At 41.2% G+C, this 21191-nt stretch overlaps 1 protein-coding gene across 2 annotated transcripts in view; it reads right to left on the bottom strand.

Annotated features, from left to right (window-relative positions):
- The window catches only part of Map4k5 (mitogen-activated protein kinase kinase kinase kinase 5), a 94389-nt gene that overhangs the window by 32476 nt on the left and 40722 nt on the right, over positions 1-21191 (bottom strand). For both annotated transcript variants that reach the window (XM_076550550.1, XM_076550551.1), the window contains exons 6-13: positions 19471-19518; positions 19342-19384; positions 18307-18379; positions 14720-14851; positions 12198-12260; positions 10473-10554; positions 9336-9446; positions 4481-4559 (exon numbers count right to left, since the gene is read on the bottom strand). In XM_076550550.1, the coding sequence (XP_076406665.1) occupies positions 4481-4559; positions 9336-9446; positions 10473-10554; positions 12198-12260; positions 14720-14851; positions 18307-18379; positions 19342-19384; positions 19471-19518 (631 nt within the window). The remainder of the gene's footprint in view (positions 1-4480; positions 4560-9335; positions 9447-10472; positions 10555-12197; positions 12261-14719; positions 14852-18306; positions 18380-19341; positions 19385-19470; positions 19519-21191) is intronic.

Below are 21191 nucleotides of genomic sequence, written 5' to 3'. Positions count from 1 at the left end.
ATTTGAAAAATAGTGTGCCTGAAATAAAACTCACTGATGGACTTAACAGCAGCTGTGAGAGTGATCCATGCCATCAGTGAGTTCACACTAACAAGAGGCGCAGAAGCAGAGCAAAGACCACGGCAGACGTTCCAAAGAAACAGCATGCACACAATGGGAAACACGGCTCCCTGGACCTACGCAGTTTAATGAACCCTACCCCGACAACAGACCCAGGTGCTGTGACAGATGGAGAAACTGGAGTGGGGGGCAGCATTTCCAGATGTACAAGATGCTCGGGTTTAGTTCAGTGAGGAGGTTTAACAGATTTCACTGTCATTCAGGCAAAGAAAACAAAACACTTGGGCTGTGGAAGTGTAAGAAGTTAGTAAAAGTCCCCTCAGCTTGTTTAAAACTGTCATTTACTTGTCTTTTGCCTTTAAAAAAAAAGGCAAGAGTTTCACCATACAGTCCTGGCTGGCCTGAACACTTGCCAGTCTCCTGTCTCAACCTCAGGAATTCTGAGACTATGCGCCCACGATGATAATATGCCTATATTTTGGTTAGAGAGGAAGACAAGGCTTTCCTGGCACTCACCAGCCTGGTAGGACAAACAAATCCAAACGCAAGGGCCGGAAGGAACGTAATTCCTCCCAAGGATGTTCTGCCCGTGTCACGTTTCATGAAATGAGCACCCTCTCTGAGATACACTGCTTTCTCCCTGAGAAACTGCTCTTTAAATCAGGCTGCCAGGGCCCTGCCTGTGTGAAATCATGTTCATTACAGTGAATCATCGTAGAATGTCTGGAAGATCTAAGTCACTCAGATCCAACCCAGACACTGAGCTCCAGAGGAAGGCACTTCTGAAGGCAGCGCTCAGCAACAGGAGGTTCCAGAGTCCACTTCAGAACCGACCCCGCCTCACCCTTTCCCATACACACGCCTTCACTTTACCTTCCCCTGAGCTCTGCCTGTTCTGTGCATCTTCTGTTTCTCTGTTTGATAAGATGCCGCATGGTTTCTATGGAACGTTTTATACCACCGCAAAGAATCAATAAATGTGACCTTGTTGGACTATTTCTTTATCCCTGGCCAGTCTAACACTGGATATGTGATGGTTCTGACGTGAAATGTCCATGAAAATCTACATGCGAAGGCTGGTTGCTAGCTGATGGACTTTGGGGAAGTGACTGGTCATGAGGGCTGTGACCCCAATATGGATGAATTCAATGATGGGTTCACAAACGGGAGATGACAGAAAGTTGAAGGTGGGGCCTAAGTGCAGAGAGTGAGCCTTTGGGGACTGCATATTGTCTCTGGCCAGTTCATCTTCCTCCTCTCATTTCTCATCCCTGTGGTGAATAGCTCTATCATGGTGAACTTTGATTATACTGTTCTGCCTCACTATAGGCCCAGAGCAAAAGAGCCAAGGGACCATGGACTGAAACTCAAGAGACCATGAGCCAAACCAATCTTTCTCCCTCTGTTTCCCTCTGATACTTTGTTATATCAACAGCCAGGTTAAAAAATTATTAATATCCACTAAAAGTACACAGTAAGAACACACAGAGTGATCGAAATAGCCTCAAACAAAGTGAACAGGAGGACAGGTGAGTTGTAATATACTCATAAATGTACTACTCCACTTCCATGTATTCCTACACAATGGTGTGAAAGACTCTCACAGATATGGGTGAGTTAAAGACAGGGGTCCACTGTGTCATGCTATTTGTCTAACGTCAAGATGAGTTAAAAAGGAATCTATGTGACAGGGACCATAATATCAATAAATCTGGACAGAGGGGAAGGTGGAGGAGAACATGATGGAAGGGTTCTGGCTGTGATAGAGCATGGCAAAGTCGGAGATTCCAGTTACATGCCACATACTGAGCAGGGAGACTGCTGCATGGGTGTACGTATCTTTAAATTCTTACCATGTGTCACATGTAAGATTTGATCATTTTACTGTAAATCTTACCAGCCTAACCTAAGAAAACTGAAGCAAAAACCAGAATAGAACTGAAATCTATTAAGCAAGCAAGAACAGAGCCACAAAACACTCTGGTATCTACAAAAGGAGAACTGTTTAAATGTAAAGACAGAAAAAAAAAAAATCACCAGTAAAATGATCTCAACTTTATCCAAGGCATACTCCATGAAAATATCAGCATTCTGAATGCTCATGAAGAAAACTAAATCTTGACCATCTCCCCCCAACCCAAAGAGTTAGTGGGAGGGAGGGAAGGACAGAAGGAGGGAAGGAGAGAGGGAAGAAGAGGGAGAGAGAGAGGGAGGAAGGAAGGGAGGGAGGGAGAGGGGGAGAGAGAGAGATTTTAGTTGAGACTAAGCATTATAAAGATGCCAACTCTGTTAATATATAAATTTAATCACACATCAGTAAAAATCAATTTTAAAACTAGATAACCAGATTCTAAAATGTATTTATATAATAATCAGGTATAGTTAGAAGAACAACAGTTTGTGGACCTGGAAAGAGAAGCAGGAGTAGGAGGAGACACAGTCTGTAACACTCACAAGTGTGCTGCTGTACACGAACAGACATCTCAAAGTAACATAACAGAATTCCCGGAAACAAGGCCTAGGACATGCATGGGATTTAGTCTTACAATAAAGATGGTATCTTAAATCCATGAGAAAAAAGATTACAGATCCTAACAAACACACTGACCCCAAAGGGCTGTCACCAGGAAGAAGAACAGAAGCCTAGTCCTCACTTGATACCCTCTAACTTCATGTCAAAGGGCTAAGTAAAAATCGGAATTGCAAAATACACAAACACACCCTAGAACGTTCTTTTTGCAGCCTCAGACTCAAGAATATAACACAAGGAGCTGAAGAAATGGCTCAGTGGTTAAGAGCATCTGTTACTCTTGCAGAAGACCTAGACTTGGTTGCCAGCACCCACACAGTGGCTCACAACAATGGCTAACTCCAGGTCCAGGAGATCCTATGCCCTCTTCTGACCACTGCAGGCACCAGGCACAGTCATGGGACACATACATACATGCAAGCAAAACACTCATACACACAAATAAAAAGTGAATATATTAAAACAGAGAATATAACATAAAATGCAAAGGCTATAAATAAAAGACAAATTAGATTACATTAAAAGAATGTTAGATAGCTAAAAAAAAAAAAAAAGTAAATACTGCTTTGTCAAAGAAGGATATCTTTGGTATCTGGGGCCCTCAGAAATTTTTCACAAGAAGCAACAAGGCTCTGGGAAGGTGGTTCCCTAGGCATGTAATACTATTTTAGAAGGAAGACAGCAAGCTGGGCACTAGCATGAACAGAGGCACCGAATCTTGAGTTACTACTGGCCTATCTATGACAAGTCCTGTTGAGCAATGGGTAAGGGGAGATATTCTTTTAAACAGCTAGGAATACTTGGTTTGAAGAAAAGAGACTTAAGCCATGCATGGGGTACACCCTATAGTCTCAGGACCCTGGGGACTGAGGAAGAAAAGTCACTGTGAGTTTTAAGCTGGCTTGGGCAGTACAGCCACCTCCCAAAATATGAAAATAAAATAAAATACAGACAGCTATTTAATACTCATCTGTAAAAATTCTAATTGGTTCAAATACCTAAGGAATTATCTCATTATGGCTAAAATCCTATTTGTATTGCTATTTATGCACCTCATTTTATTATGAACTACTTGAATCTCTTGAAACAATACACATCTAGCCAGGAAATCCATATCCAAAACTCCTTTTTTTTTTGGGTTGAGACAGGGTTTCTCTGTGTAGCCCTGGCTGTCCTGGAACTCACTATGTAGACCAGGCTAGCCTCAAACTGAGATCTGCCTGCCTCTGCCTCCCGAGTGCTGGGATTACTACCACCCGGTCCGTGTCCAAAGCTTCTGTTCTTTAAATGTAGCTGAGGTGACAAAAGTGGTTGATATGTTTGTCTGTTTATGATTAACTCATTAAATAAAAAAATCGAAATTCCATTTGAAATATGTGTAGAGAGTCATCTTCATACTGATCAAAAATATTAAAAACCCACCCAAACTCCCAATAACAGATGACTATATCCCACAGCATGAAACAATCATGACTCAACCTGCAACATAGAGTTATAAAGCCAGTGCCAGCAAACAGAAACTGCTTCTCTAGTGTGTCAAAATTCAGTTTAGCCACATGAAATATTCATGGCAAAACAAGAAGTCAGGAAAAAATGGGATGGCTGTAGGTTATGTGATAATGTGCAAGGTAAATTTTCTATTTTTATTTCTTGTTAATTTCCTATAATGGATACAATTATCTTCATAATTAAAAATAAAAACTATTTAAAAACAATAATCAATAAAATTATAATAAAACTAGAACAGCAACTTATATTTTAACAGATTCTGAGATGATAAGGTATGCAGCCTCAATTAGTCTAAGATTTCATAATCCTGTAAGAAATATAAGAATACCCAGAGATCAATCCTCTAAGACCACCAATGAAAAATATATAGCATTCACATACAATTTATTTCTGAGGCTGTCCGTTCAGCTCTGGAATTCCTGTTTGTAGATCTAATGGTGTGACGGATGATCGCATGGGGCTGTGAATATAAGCATAACATACACACTTAAAATTTTATTTCAACAACAAATAAAAGATTTAAAATTTCTTTGTAAATGATTGCTTATTGACAAACATGATTATCTACTGAAATAATTCTCATAAGAAAAAACACAATAAAGATACATTCACTTATCCATGTTTACATGACATCCTGTAAAACACCGAAGGGAAGCCGGGCGGTGGTGGCGCACGCCTTTAATCCCAGCACTCGGGAGGCAGAGCCAGGCGGATCGCTGTGAGTTCGAGGCCAGCCTGGGCTACCAAGTGAGCTCCAGGAAAGGCGCAAAGCTACACAGAGAAACCCTGTCTCGAAAAACCAAAAAAAAAAAAACAAAAAAAAAAAAAACACCGAAGGGATCCACAATCAGACACAAACCTTGTCCTCAAGAGTTTAGTCTGGGACGACAAAGGATATAGACATGTAAAAATTAGACAATGGTCAGTGCCATTTATTAAAAATAAAAGAATTCCTGTGAAAGGCCGGCCAAGGCAGCGACTCCTGGACTGGACTGAAGAGCAGAGGCTCCGCATGCACTCTCCTGGGGCTGCGGTACAGCAGGTGCTGGCTGTGCAGATGTGCAGACGTGCAGACGCATTAGACACAGAACATGATCACATGATGCAAGAAGGAAGTACTTGCAGGAAGTGGGGTTTGGAAATTACTTGAGTGCACTAAAATGAGGTAAGATGAGGGAACCGTGTGGACAGACTGGGTTAGACAGATCACAAAAGGCCCTGAATGTCACATGATGGCTCTTAGCTCTCATTTTTTGAGCAGAGTGAAGTGTGTGGAGATGGCAGCACCAGGGACAGCCAGCTTTAGGTGGAGAACTTTTGCAAGTGTATAAAGGTACAGAAAGGAGAAATCCTGGATACAGGCAGATTAAGAGTATTTTAAGCCATGGGCTGGAGAGAGCGCCCAGCAGTTAAGAGCACCTCTAGCTCTTCTAGAAGACCCACGTTCATTTCTCAGCATCCACACGGCAGCTCACAACCATCTGTAACTCCAATCAATCCCAGAGGATCTGATGCCCTTTCTGACCTCCACAGGCACCAGACACACATGTAGGCAATAAAATAAACAAAAACACGGATACACATTTAAAGAAAGAAAATACAAGCCAAATGAGTAATCTGTTATTTCCACCTCTCAGCCTAAGCTCAGGCTCCTTTGAAGCTATGCCTCCAGGGAGCCTTAGCTACCCAATCTCTGATGACTCATCAGTTACTGAGGGCTCTGAAAGGGACTTGAGTTGCTGATTTTCCTTTCTTCATTTCAAGATCTCCCATCATGCATGCCAAAGGCTCCCAAAGGCTGAAGTGAGTGCACAGACCTGGGTTTAAGACACGGTCAGATAGGTGGAAGTATTCCACTCCTAAGGGTTCATCCTGGACACAGCATCAGCTCTAAGTGCCGCACGCCATTCCATTCACTTTCATCATAGCTGCTTAATTTAATGTTCCCGCTTGAATATTAACTTCATTGATCTGTTACTCTCTTACTCACCACTGATTGGCATCAGACCTTCCCTCTTCCCCCTATCTAGTTTATACCTGGTCGTCTAAAATCTTAAGTACTCTCTTGTCAATATTTAAACTCCCCATGCCCTTCGCTACAGTGACCCCGCAAAACACCAGCCCTGGGCGCTCAACTGGTTAACCCTTCTTTACATCTGGGGTGCCGACGGCTGCTGGCAGGGCTCCCCGGCAGACCCCACTGAGAACACACTGAGCTGGGCTCTCCCATTCACTCCTCACACTGCCGCCATCTAACAACCTCTGCGGCAGTGCAGGCCTTGACCGCTGAGCCATCGCTGTGGCAAGGTTTATACGGGAGCCCTCTTCCCTTCTGCGGTCTTTATTGGCCTTCTTCACCCGGTCGATCCTTAAACGGTGAGAGGCATCTCAGGGTCCTCTCTCCTATGCTTTCTTCATTTGTCAACCTAACTCTCTTCCCCGGGGGGTCAGTTTGTTCCTCAAAGCTACCCCTTCCCAGTGACTCACAACTACTCAGTCAGATTCTGCCTAGCTCCGTACTAGACCTCTTATGTAACACGTTGTTCAGCAGGAAGGTAAACTCATCATTCTTCCCCAACTTTACTCATGTTTCTACCCCAGGAAGCGGTTACATCCACCGGGGTTTCTAGTCAAAGTCAAGAGCGGTTCTCTCCTCACCCCTCCATCTGAGCCTCAAATCAGTCACCAGCTTTCTGACGATGACGATCCCTAGTTTAAGCTACTGTCATCTCTGTCCTGCTCACCCTGGTTGTCCTTTAATGGGCTGTCCGTCAACGGACTCACCATTAGGAATTCATCAAGATGCTTTGAAAAGTACACATCTGGTCACGTCACTTCCTTCCCTTTAATGGCATCCGAGTCTGAAGTCTTAGTGGCTGGGGACAGTGCACAGCTTTGTAGCTCTGTCCCAGGGCTCGTTCCCTGCTCCACCCAGACCGACTTCTCTTCAGTCCCCCAGTATTCCACTTTCTCTATTACCATCAGGCTTTCAAGATATGCTATTATTTCCTCTATTAAAGCTATTATTGGGCTGGAGAGTTGGCTCAGCTCTTTCAGAGGACCCATGTGGCAGCTTACAAATGTCTGTAACTCTCTTAGAAGGTCTGACACCCTCGTCCAGGAAAAACACTGGTGCCCATAAAATGATAAGATAAATCTAAAACTAAAACAACAACCAAAACAACAAGCAAAGCTTATTCTTGTTCTCTCCCTCTAATCCCAAGTCATCTTTCAAATGTTTGGTTCAAATATCACTTTTCCATTGAGCTCCTTCCTGTCCTGCCTATGAGGTCCCTCCGTAGGGCTCTATGTTCCCACACCACAGGATTATCAGTCCTAAATTATGTGTTGATAGTTCTGGGCTTCCTTTATAGTAACTCCCACCTCTGGGGACAGTGTCTCTCACACCACTGTGCCCCACGATAGTCTAGAAGGTTTTGTCTTTCAAGGACTAAACAGAATGTCAAATCACTACACAGCAATAACACCACCACCACCACCACCAGAGGACTGAGAAAGCGGACAGGAGGAGGGAAGCCCAGCCACCTTGTAAATGAGGGGTTTGTGTTCTGACATAACCAGAAAGATTAGTTGGGAATCAAGTAATATTTAACTCAACATTTATGCTGTAAGTTTTAAGTTAAAGGATTAAATCTATCTGTTCTTTTCAGGCAGCTTTCCACAAAGCAGCCCCAACCAGCCCAGAACCCACAATGTCCCCTAGCTCACTTGGTGCCCGTCCTCCTGAGGCCTTGGTTTACAGGCTAGATGTCAATATGCCTGCCTTAAAAATCTTGTGAATCTTAATTTTCTAAAAAAAAGACTTATGTGTATGTATTCATGTACACATATGTGTGCACATGTGGAGATCTAGAATTTGTGAGAGTCAGTTTTCTCATTCACTATGTATCTGGAATCAAACTCAGCTCTCAGGTCATCAAGCTTTGTAGTAAAGTACCTTTATCCATTCAGATAGCTTGCCAGCCCAAAGCTTTATTAATCTTAAGCCTGCAAATAATGGTCTCTGTGTGTGTGTGCAATCTATGTATGGCTGGTTTATTTAATGTTTGCAATTCAAGTTAATTTAACATCAAATAAAATTATAGAACAGACCAGGGGGTGCTGATGCATGACTTTAGTCCCAGCACTCGGGAGGCAGAGATAGGTAGATCTCTGTGAGTTCGAGGCCAGCCTGGTCTACAGAGCAAGATCCAGGACCGGAACCAAAACTACACAGAGAAACCCTGTCTCAAAAAACAAAAAACAAACAAAAAAAAAAAAATCATAGAACAGGATTATAATATATATGAGGCATTGGGGGAACAAACATTATCTTTTAAAGATTCTTTAAGGACCACATTTATTAATTTATTAATGGTGTTGTCAATGAGCAGCAAGTCCCTCATTCCTGATTTACATGCTGCGCTACTAAAATGTTCCTGGAATATTTTCAGAGAAGACATGCATAGTTAATACCTACACGTAATTATACAAAAAACTACTCATGAAAAATACTGTGAAGAATGTTTTTTCCCATTGAGGATTTCAACTTACTCCTTTGCAATTATCTGTATTTTGTTAATATGCATAACTAGAAAAATTTAAAAAACGGTCAACTGAACTTCTAAGGAGTCTTTATGAAAAATTATATGCACATGTTGTGCTTAAACCTTTTCCTCAAGGTCCAAAGTAGTGTTCTTACAGCGTTATTTCCTAGGAAACAGAATCCATTTCTGTGTGTTCTACAAGAAGATCACATGTCACCACAGGAGCTGATCTCTGGAGAGGAGGCAGCTCTGGATCTCCAGGCATGTGTGTAAGGGTTGGAGGAGGAGGATCTCATCTAAACCTCAGCCAATCACAGAATTTGGAATGAGAATAGGATTAGGAAAAGTCTTAGCAGGTATAATTGAGTGAACATATGTATAATTTACAGATTTAATTTTTGTCACTAAATCCCCTTTAACTAAATTGAAGGTGTAAATTAGAAAATAATTCCCAACTGGGTGTGGTGGCTTATTCAGTAACCCCAGCACTTGGGAGGTTGAGACAGGAGGACCTTTGAGAATTCAAAGTTAGCTTGGTCTACATACTGAGCTCCAGACCAACTGGGATCCTGTGAGACCTTGTCTACAAAGCCAGAAGTAGAGGAAAAACTGAAATGAAAGAAGACACTCCAAAGCCACATTAAAACATCTCAGAAAGGTCTCAGCATCCACCTGCATCCCATTCTCACCTCAAAGTCATCGTCGTCGGTGTAGTGTGCATGGTTGTCTGGGTTGTTCACCTTGTCCAACAGTTCAACGGCGAGGGCCCGGGACAGACCTGACTGTCCAACAAAGGTGTGCTAAGAAAATCAAACGGAAAATTTTCACAAATGTGCCTTCACATCTATGGCTTATACAAACGATGTGCCTTTTTTTTTTAGTCAGTAAACGTGTAAGATGAGGTGAGCGTGGGGTCTACATGAGACATGGAGAGTGCAGCGGTGACAGCGTCCACCAGGGAGCCTATGATCATACGCAGCTCAGACACTTGTATATGAGATCAGAATGTGAACCATTTCTCTATGTAAAGTGATTTAGCCTATATCAGGCTTTAAAATTATAACCAGCTACATGATGAAGCTCATTTATATATACTGGTATATAAATGAATGCTGGGGGAATGTTCCAAAACAATAAGAAAAGGTATGTTTGTTGTATATCTGCATTCATTTAATTCAGTTAAATTATAAAGTTTTCTTAGGTTGCTATACTCATTAATTTCTCATACAAAGGTATCTTATAGATACATGTAGAGCACATTATAAATCTGCATAGTAAGTTAAGAAAAACAACTCATTTTAGATACCATTTTGGAGAGTTTTCTCAGAGGCTGAGGTCATCAAACTACAGTGTACGGGCAAACTCTGGTGTATGGCTACTTTTGTAAAGAAAGCTGTCCTGGGCGTTAAGGCTGTACCCATGGATGTATAATGTCTATAGCTACTTTTAGGTTCCAATGGCAGAACTGCATAGTTGTGACTGATCTGACAGAAACTGTACAGTCCACAAATGTAGAAATGCTTAGCATCTGGTCCCTACAGGAAGTCGGCTGCTCCCTGCTGAAGAGAGTAACATTTCATTTTGTTTGTTTGTTTGTTTATTTATTTATTTAGAGGCAGGGTTTTTCTGTGTAGCTTTGTGCCTGTCCTGGCACTCACACTGTAGACCAGGCTGGCCTTGAACTCACACCTGCCTCTGCCTCCCAAGTGCTAGGATTAAAGGCATGTGCCACCACCACCCGAATAACAACATTTTACAATGCATGCTTTTAGGAACCCATATAGTTAGCACATGACCCAGAATCCCTCTGTGACCCAATGACTCACAGTCAGAAGCCTCTCGGCAGTTGGCCTTTTCTTAGGGTTTTTAGTTAGTGCTATTTTGACAAAATTATGGAATGTCGATGACCTTCAAATAAAGAGAGACAGCATAAAAATATTTCACTAGTATTAGTTTTCTCTGGTTTTATATAAAATTAACATAAGAATTTTATATAAAATTAACATAAAAAGTGAGAAACACCATCAACCCCCCCCCCTTAGTTCTATACAGGCCAAAGAAAACCACAGTACACAATGTATCCCTTGGACACCTGTGCAACCGTTTTGTCTTTTAAGTAATATGCAGTTAAACTGCAATAGTACTAGACAACCTCCAAACACCGCCCTACAGGTCAGAAGTGAGCAGATGCAGATTTAAGTTCTTTCCAGGTTTCCAAGTCAAACGTCCTTTTCTTACTGCCTAATTTATGGAACACTAAAACTTTTTTACACTGAAAGTTAGATTACATGGAGGGTAGAGAGACTATTATGAGACAATTTAAATTCTAGAAGAATTTTTGAAATTCATAAGGAAAAGTAAAGAAAAATGAGTGATTTTAGCAACCTAAAGGATTTCCCTGCTACATGCATTGACGAGGCGGGGAAAGAGGGAAGAAGGGAAAAATTAAAAGAATTCTATTTTCATTACTAATGACAAACAGGTTTCTTTCTGCCACTGTTAAGATTCCACTAGGGGAGAACAGCTCAAGAGCCAAGGAAGCTGCCATAGTAACTAGCAAAGACAACACACAGCACATCTCGGCTGTGCCATGGTGTTTGTGAGAGCCAGAGTCTGACGGACTGGTACGGGATCTCTGATGCTAGCTGTGTGGATAGACAGTATTTGCTGTTCCTGAGCGAATACTACGGCAATCTTGTCACAAAGCCCTCCAGTTCCAGATGCCTAGGAACTTAGAGCACCAAGAAGCACGAAGAAGCAGCAGCCAGTGTCAGTACTGAAGGTCACTTCAGGGTGACTCGCCTTTCACTACAATCACCTTCGGATGCTCCTGAATAAAACTGCATCCACACAGGTTAGGACACATCACTAACTCAGTTCAGAGTCTACCCTGGGAGGGGAGACTAGAATCTGAATCCTCACAATATAGACTGTCTCATCAGAAAAAGAAATGGACATACACATTTGGAGGCTCACAGACCTTCAAAAATCCACACATCTACATAAGAACTATGTGGATGATACTGGAAATTTTTATTTGCTGGTTTATTTTATAAAATGCTTGTCGATTTCTATCAGAAAAATTTTCCATTTTTACCATCTACTACTTATGAGCTACAATGCTAGCAATGGGGCGGGGGGGGGGGGGCACAGCTCATGAAAATGAGCAGTGATTCCTTTAGACTTAAGGAAGGAAGAACAAAGCCAGGGAGGACTCATTTTAAGCATTCTAGCATCTGGGAAGCTTTCAAATATCACAGTCCAGGAAAGACAATATGTAATTAAAGGATGTAAAAAATACAGGGAAAAATATGAATTTCCAAAATCTTCACGTGTTCATTTTAAATCCCTTCCCTCAGCACACTTCTTGACTCAAGCATGTTAGAAAGTGGCTGTTTGTCAAGGGCAGGGATGACTAGAAAATAAACCCGGCTGGCTCTTGCCACACGTTCTTAGATGCACGGCAGGCTGCTCAAAGCTCTGGCTCCACCATCTGTAACATAAGGGGACCGACTGCTGAACTCTGTAAGACTGTAGAGTCCTTAACTCACCATTTTGTTTTGTCCTTTAGTTTTGGAGGCTGGAAATTACTTTTTGACATTAAGAAGAGAGCCCTGAAATGAAAATTTCAGTTAAGGGCAATATTAAGATACTTTCATCATTGTACTCAACAGTCAGAATAAATGTTCTGTTATAAACTTGTATAAGACTACCTCACGGTGGGGGTACTGAAGACACTGCTTTGGACGTGGAAACCTTTCCTGTCTTGTTCTCTGGTGACACTGGGGGTCACATCATGGGTGTGGCAGGAGCCAGACAAGCACTTCTACTGAGGAGCTGTGCCACAGCCCTTAGCCTTTTACATTTCGCATAGGTTAGGGAGTATTTCCACTAGCTTTAAAAGGGATCTTTAAATGTCACACAGGCCCTTATTCATAAAACCAAGCCATAAAATGTCAAAGTTTCATTACCACACAATCACCTATATAACTGATATTAATTGTAGGCGTATTTACATAATCATGTATTAGTCTGTTACACAGCAATTGCAAGTTACTTTAACATTAAGTTATAGGTTTAAACAAAGCCTGAAATTACTATTATTCTGGCAAATTATGTTTCCTTTATTTGGACAATAAATTCTCATATTGTTTTACTGTACACAAGCTAGCCTACAAGTGGATCATTCTTACTTTCCTGTCTTTAAATTCATAGAGTATTCTATGAATTCACCTTTGATCTATTTTTCTATAAAGGCTTAAAGACTTTTTAAAATGTTTTATTTCTGCATTTGCTACAAAAATTTCAATCTTTTTTATTGAATTTAGCAAAGATATTCTTTCTATAAAAATGAAATAATTCAGTGAAAAACTGGAAGTGGGGAAAAAAAGCAATGTTCTTACTATTTTATATATTATATAAAAATGTATCTTTTAAAAGGCTTTTTATCCAAATGGTTATTATTACTAGGTAATATTATGTTCTGCTGATTTCATTACCAACAACTCCCCAGGTCCTTTGGTTTTTAAATATGTAACAGCTGGCCCAACTGCTAAAGAATTTGTTTGATAGTGTATAAAGATATTTAGATTTATCACGCAGGTTGATTACAAGTGGATCATTCTTACTTTCCTGCCTTTAAATGTTTTTCACTTTTACGTTTACATAGTTCATGTGAGAGGAGCATGGCTGAGGACAGCTTGTGGGAGTTGGTCCTCTCTTCCTACCTCGTGGGGCCTGGGATCACTCAGTCACTCGTCTCCCATGTATAATTTCCTGAGGAGGGTTATCACTGAAACACTTGCATGCTATGAATGCCCAGCCTGAGTCCAATTCTAGATTGGCTCATGTACAGTGGGCATAAAGTTATTTTGACAAGGACTGAATCTACTGGCATTCTAGTCTGCAGGAGAATTTCTTTCAGGACACTGTAGGCCTGTGGTGTCCCCTGTGATTCTTTAGTAGCTGGTGCTTGTGCATCAACTATTTGGCTTGAATGAAAATGTCCCCATAGGCTCGCACATTTGCATGGTCAGTCCTTAGTTAATGAACTGCCTGGAACGGGTTAGGAGAGGTGGCCTTGCTGGCGAGTGGGCTTCGAGGGTCCAGAAGTCCCTGTCAGGCCCAGTGTCTCTGCCGCCTGCCGATCAGGATGAGGTGCTCAGGTACTGTTCCAGCAGCACCCCTGACGCCATGCTCCCCCCATGATGAGAATGGGGTAACCCTCTGAAACTCTAAGTCCCCAGTTAAATGCTTTCTTTAGAAGGGCTGTGTTGTTTATGGTGCCTCCTCACAGCAAAGGACAGTATCTAAGACACTATTTTTGCTCACAGTCTTTGAATAGCTCTCAATGTAGTCTATGTTAATCCGTGGCCAATCATGTATTAGGAGACCATTTCCCTCCACTTGATGATTTAATTTTTATGTTGTTTATGAAGTTTAGCTCAATATATCCTTTCCTTCAAAATATATATATAAGAAATCTTTTCTAGAGCCTTCACTTCTTTTTCTGGAAGAGAATCCATCTTAAAGCATAAATGACTATTATACCAAGCCTAGATACTCCATTATTTATTAAACAAAGTAAAAAAATTTTAAGTCAGAGAGAATTCAACAGTCTTTTCTATCATTTACTTATAATTTCATATAGGTCAAAAAAGACACAAGATGAACTGACAGAGGAATAAAGTGAAGACTAAAAAAGACTTAACAATACCTGGTATCTCCTAGTTTAATTATTGGGGAAATTTGCATGATGGAAAAACTTCAAGCAAGACAGCCACCCACTCTATTGTTCTGTTGTTTTAGGAGCAGCTAGGCGACTGAGAGAGAGAAAGAAGGCTTGCCCCTGCATGTATGTGCACTGTGTGTGTGTGTGTGTGTGTGTGTGTGTGTGTGCGTGTGCGTGTGCGTGTGCGTGTGCGTGTGTTGTGTGCACGTGCACAAGCTCTTGCCCCTAAACAGGTTATACGACACACCACATCCGAGTCCCTTACAGTCCTTTCACTACTGAGACACACTTGAGACCAAGCTCAGCACCCAGAGGAGTCAGTGCTGTGAACAGTGAGAACACCTCATTGGATGAAGGTCAAACATAGGCGGCTGCAGTTCTCCAAGTTCAATCGCCGTGATTCCGACCGCCCAGATATCACAGAGTTGGTTGTAGCCGCCATTCTTTTCCACTGCTGCCACCTCTGGGGCCATCCTAGAGGGAATCAGACAGAGACACACCACTTCGTATACTCATACACGGGAAGAAAGAGGCTGGTAGGAAAGAAACCTCACCAGCCGCTCTGCACCGCCACTTCTAAAATTCGTTATTTGGTGGCTAAAGAATTGGTTGTGGTTGGAAAGACGGGTTACTCTTGCCGAAGACCTTGGTTCAGTTCCTAGCATCCACATGGTGGTTCACAAACACCCATAACTCCAGCTCCAGGGGAGCTGATGCTTTCTTCAGACCTCTGTGGGCACACATGTGGTGAACATACATACATGCAGGCAAAATACCCACACATACACAATAAAAATAACTCTAAAAATAAAAAAATAAGAGAGCCTGCATGGGACCGAAGTAGGCCCTCTGAATATGGGTGAAGTTGAGTGACTTGATGTGCTTGTGGGTCCCCTGGCAATGGACCAGGACTTATCCCGGGTACACGAACTGGCTTTCTAGAGCCCATTCCCTATGGTGCGAAGCCTTACTCACTGTGATGCAGGGGGAGGGGCTAGGTCCAGCCCCAACATGGTATGACAGCCTGTGTTGACTACCCAAGGGAGGCCTTACCCTCTATGAGGAGGGGACTGCCTTGGGATGGGGGTAGGTGGGGAGAAGCAGGAGGAGGGAGGGGGAACAGGGGTTGGTATATAAAAGGAAAGAAAAAATTTTTAAAATAAAAATTATATAAAAAAATAAGTAAAATTCACTATTTAAAAATCTCGACTTCCTTTTCTGAATAACCGTGGTCCAAGGACACTGCTGCTTTATTCTGTGTTGGTGACATTGTTAAAGAGTACTAAACACCTCGTGTAGGTCAAAGAAAAGTTCCCAAAGCAGGTACAACTTTGAGAATGAGCCGACAGGAAGCAGAGAGTGAGTGGTCTGCACATTTCAGAGGAAACTCCAGCAGATGCAGGACAATGCGGAGAGCAAGCGCAACATCTGGAGAGCAGAGGGACCACAGACAGGACTCACCCTGTGACTTACACACTGAGAGGCCATACACTGCCTGTCACTGTTGGGGATGGGGACAGAAAGGGCACCCATTCTCTTGTCTAAACACATCACCAATTTTCAGTAACTCATTTTATTTTACAAAAGTGTAGGTCTGATCTGAAATGGAAAAAACCCCACAGAACTTAACAACTGATGGCTTAGAGCAGTGGGTCTCACCCTTCCCAATGCTGCGACCCTTAATACAGTTCCTCGTGTTGTGGTGACCCCAAACCATAAAATTATTTCATTGCTACTTCATAACTGTAATTTTGCTACTGCTCTGAATCATAATGTGAATATCTGATGTGCAGGATGTCTGCTACGTAACCCCAAAGGGGTCATGACCCACAGGTTAGGAACCACTGGAAAGCACATGGTTTAAAACAGAGTGTGAAGGTGGGACTGGAAATGGACAAGCTACTTTTATGCAAGAGTTGACTTGTGACAGCTGAGGACAGTCACAGAAAGTCTCGGAGAGGCCAGAGATAATCCCACCTGTCTATGTTTCTAGTTAACCTTTATTTAAATGATACCGACTGGGTTTTTTTTTTTAATTAAAAGTGGTATGTGTTAACTGAAGAAAATTATGAATATAGGGAAAAATATGGAAGAAAACAAGTTGTGAGCTCAATCAGATACAGCCATTGTCTTACATATTTTCATCCACACATTTTACTTGGAGACACATTCTCTTTCCTAAGAGTATTCTATCGCATGTGCCAATGTTGACCTTCAGTTTTAAAAATCATGTCCACTTTGAGCCTGTCTGCTAACGACTCATCTCTGACAGCATCATTTTTAGGACCATCATGCTATTCCCCTGAGCTGACAAACAACACCCCCTTAGCTTACTGGAGCCACTATTTTCTTTCTTAAAATATTCCGGAAAGCACTTTGTATGTCACAATGCACAAGCCTCTGATAAAGTGTTGAGACTAAAGGACACAGACACCACTCAGGGTCCTTAAAACCTTAGTGACCCGCCACTCCACCGACTGTCACTGTGTGTACTTAGCGATGGGCGTGTTACTCACGGGCTCCAAGGACTTTCCGATCTGACCGAAAAGAAAGTCACTTATGTGTTCATCGAGGGAAACACTTCTCCGCTTTTATGATTTGTCACATGTGTTATAATAACTGCTGCTCAGAGGCATCCTTTTTAGTGATATATTAAAGATATTAAATAGTTTGGCCAATTTGGTCAGTCCTTCCTGTATTTTGCTTGCCTTTTTATTTTTGTTTCAGCTGCAGCTATAAAGCTTTAAGCTGTCATGTGACGTGAACAATCTCTTCCTTTAAAGTTTGATGCCGACAAAAACTTCTTACATCTTTCCTCTTTCTTTGCTGTCCCCTGCCTTCCTTTTTTCTAAGACAGGATCTCATACACCCCCGACTGGTCTCAAACTTGGTTTTAGCTGAGGATGACCTTAAAATTTCTGATTCTCCTTCACTTCCAAGTGTAGAAAAAAAAAAATATGTGTGCCTCCTCCCCAGTGGAGTTCACGTGGTCCTGGGATGTGCACACTGAGGAAGTACCCTAACAACTAAGCTACATCTCCAACCCGATTCATTTGTTTTTACTTCATTTTTTTTTTTTTTTATTGACAGGGTCTCACTATGTAATCCTGGCTGGTGTGGGACTTAGGACATGGTGCAGGTTGGCCTCAAACTTACAGAGCTTGCCTCTGCCTCCCAAGAGCAAATGCTGCCATGTCCAGCCCTGTTTTCACTTTTATACTTAACTCCATTCTCTGAAAGAGCAGCCAGTGCTCTTAATCACTGAGCCATCTCTTCAGCCCCCATATACAGTTTACTTTGTCACTTTAAATTATTTTCAAAATAATAAATTATCCAAACGGCATATATTAACAAACTCTGAATGCCACCTGTTGTAGCATTTATTAGATTATTTTAAATAGACATTTTGTTATTGCCTTTTTTTTTTTTTTTTTTTTTGAGTCAGGGTCTCATACTAAAGCTCAGGCTACCCTTTAATTCATAGCAACCCTCTTGCCTCAGCCTCCCTAATGCTGAGATTATAGGCATGGCCCACATGCCAGGCTCACACTAACGGTTACTATGAGGTCTTCTGCTACTCCTCAACTATTGGTCAGTAAGGAAGGCAGTGTTTTAGAGAGATTACTGCGGTAGTCACCAGGAGGTCAGTGTGTGGGTTTTAACAACCACGAGTATAGTCCTTGATTAAAACAAAATTAGAAGAGGCACTAAAGTCTTTCTTTTGAAAACTCCACTCTGGGTAGGCCCTTTGCCACGGGGCAGGCTGGATGCTGTGAAGAATCAAGGCTCCTAACATAATCAACGCTGGGAAAGTAGCTAGGAACACGCAAGGCTCTTGGCCTTCCAGGGCTGCTTCGAGTACCAAGAATTAAGGTTGAGCACACACCATAAAGAAATCAAAACAGAAGGCAATCACAATAACGTCTTACCAATAAGGGGTGCCGATGAAAGACTTTCTCTTTGCAATGGTAGCAGTTATTTTTGCAGCCACACCAAAATCAGCTGGTGAGGGAAAAGGAACAGAGCAGAAAATGGGTAGTGGTTTTTTTGTTTTTGTTTTTTTGTTTTTAAAACACAACCAGCATTTCTAAGTCTCATCCTTGGCACAGTCATTAATATTTTACATACTAATGTGAAGAAGCTGTGTACAAATTTAGTACCAAGATTAATTCTTACTTGGTTTTACTAGAATGAAAACTGTACTTTATTAGGATAATTAAATTATTTTAATTATAAGCACACTGAAATTAACTTGGGGAAAAAAGTAACGAAATTAAAAACATGGGAAAGCATACAAAACATACACCTAGTTCCTTTAATCCTAAAACAGTACAAGGTTATTGTTTTGTTGCTACTTTTTAGAATATTTTTCCTATGTATATAAAATTTTATAATTGTTGTTAAACATGGTAATAAAAATTAAATACATTATTTAATTCACTTTTGCCATTTAATAAATCAGATCTACTCACATTTTCATAAATATTAATGACAGGCTGAAAAATATTCCATGGGTTTGTATTTTTCTACATAAGTAATATGATTAATAGTTTTATTAAGTAATATGATTAATAGTTTTATGAATATGAGTTTTTTCACATATAAGATTAATTTCCTTGAGTAGAATTTTACTCCTTCAGGAATAAAATCAGTATATCACAAACAGTGATCATTATGATTACATATAAAAAAATTAAGTCTAGCCAGGCAGTGGTGGCTCATGTCTTTAATCCCAGCACTCGGGAGGCAGAGGCAGGCGGATCTCTGTGAGTTCGAAGCCAGCCTGGGCTACAGAGTGAGTTTCAAGAAAGGCGCAAAGCTACACAGAGAAACCCTGTCTTGAAAAGCAAAAACAAAAACAAAAAAAACAAAAACAAAAACAAAAACAAAAAAAAATTAAGTCTATTCAAACTTAAATCATTTAGTATTTTTGGTAAAAAAATTAAAAACTCAAAATAACATACCTAATTTTACATCACCATGGTCTGTTAATAAGATATTTGCACCCTAAAACACAAGCACAAATACTATTAAGCTGGCATCATAAAATTTCTTTCAAAACTCAGCAATGTAAATATATGAGATGAACTTACTTTGATGTCTCTATGCATTTTGCCTTTAGTATGCAAATAGGCAAGACCCTGAAGTTAAAAAAGAATATGCATTAGCAGGATAGTATCAAAAATGTCTACCTTGATTACTGAATCAGAAAAACTAAACAGCCTTTTTCAGGGGATAAAAGGCTTCTTTAAACTAGTTAAGAAGTACTGTTAACTCATTTTCTGGTAGAACTGAAAACATTTTCCTAACGCATCAACACCACGATTAAGACAATGAACATACCGATCATTCCCCAAAGCGTTCTCCTCTTCCGCGCTTTATAATCCTTCTCATTCCATCGACACTGCTCACCACTCTACGCCAGTTTCCAATCTTATTGGCCTATTCTTCCTGCTTTGCATTTCCACAGGGATTCCAGAATCAGCTGTCAATTGCCCTGCTGCCCCTGCCAGCCCTGCCAGACAGTTCCCTATGCAGCCTAGACTGGCCTCAAACTCATGCTTTTCCTGCCCAGTGTCAATTTCTTTAACAACAAAAAAAGTCTGGGTGGATTCAACTGGAACTGGGGTTCTGTTTGGGAAGAACCCCACTAATCTCCTAGCTCATGGGATAGCACAGTTATAAGCTCACTTAGGTCTTTAATTCCTCTCAGCAATTCTGTGGCTTTAGTACGTAGGTGTTTATGTACTTCTGCTGTATTTATCCATGAGACTGTCATATCCCTTATGCTAATGAAAGTAGCTTGCTCTTGAGATTTTAATTCCTAATTCTGAAATCCACCTGACTTGAAAAGCAACCTGAAGCTTGCCAATGTTGGTTCTCACTTAACGTGTTAGCTCTAGGGGCTGCTTTGTGGATTCTCTTCAACAGAAATGACTCTGTAGTTTGTGAATGAAGAGTTTTGTTTGCTATTTTCAAAACTAGATTCCTTTTTATTTTATTCTTTTTTCCTCTCACACTATCAGAAACCTGGACTACAAGGTTGGAGTGGACATCTTTGTCTTGTATCAGGGAAAAGATGACTTGGTCACAGCGTTTCCATGGATACTCTGCACTGAGTTAACCTAGCTCCTTTTAAATGTGTTATAGCTGGATGCTTACATTTTATTTTTTAAATCAGTTTACAAAGCAGCCGTTTTCCTTACAGCTTTTCACACATTCTTAGTGTTGGCTAGGCCTCCTCCTCTTTTTCTCTTGCCTCAGTTTCCTTACCACATTCCCAAAGCTTTCCCACACTACTCCCCACTTACCTTCACATACCAAATGCTCTCCTCCCCTTGCCTCCCAAAGCCCTTTCTCCCTGAGGGCTCCTTCCCAGTTTCCTGGCCTCCTTAGAAGCTGTAGCCACATAAACAAGCACATAAAGATCGGAAGCTAGGGCCCCACATGAAGGAGAACCATGCGGTATTTGTCTTTCTGGGTGCTCAGACATTTATTGGGAATAAGCACTGTCTGCACTAAATGTTCCCTTCGCTGACTGTGCAGCTTTCTCCAAAGTTTACTGTAAACGAGCATACTTCCTAGGACCATCCACTTCTTATATAATGTGTGCTCTTACATCTTGTTGGACTATCCTGGGAACTTGTAGTAGAATATTATTTTAAGGTGCGTTACTTTTGTTTATTTTGCATTTGTTTAAGTCTGTGAAGCTGTTACTCTGCCTGTCTAAAACACTGATGGTCTAATAAAGAACTGAACGGCCAACAGCAAGGCAGAAGAAAGGATAGGTGGGGCTGGCAGGCAGAGAGAAGAT

The sequence above is a fragment of the Peromyscus maniculatus genome, chromosome 14 (assembly GCF_049852395.1).
Source record: "Peromyscus maniculatus bairdii isolate BWxNUB_F1_BW_parent chromosome 14, HU_Pman_BW_mat_3.1, whole genome shotgun sequence".
NCBI lineage: Eukaryota > Metazoa > Chordata > Mammalia > Rodentia > Cricetidae > Peromyscus > Peromyscus maniculatus.
This window is presented reverse-complemented; position numbering and strand designations above follow the sequence as displayed.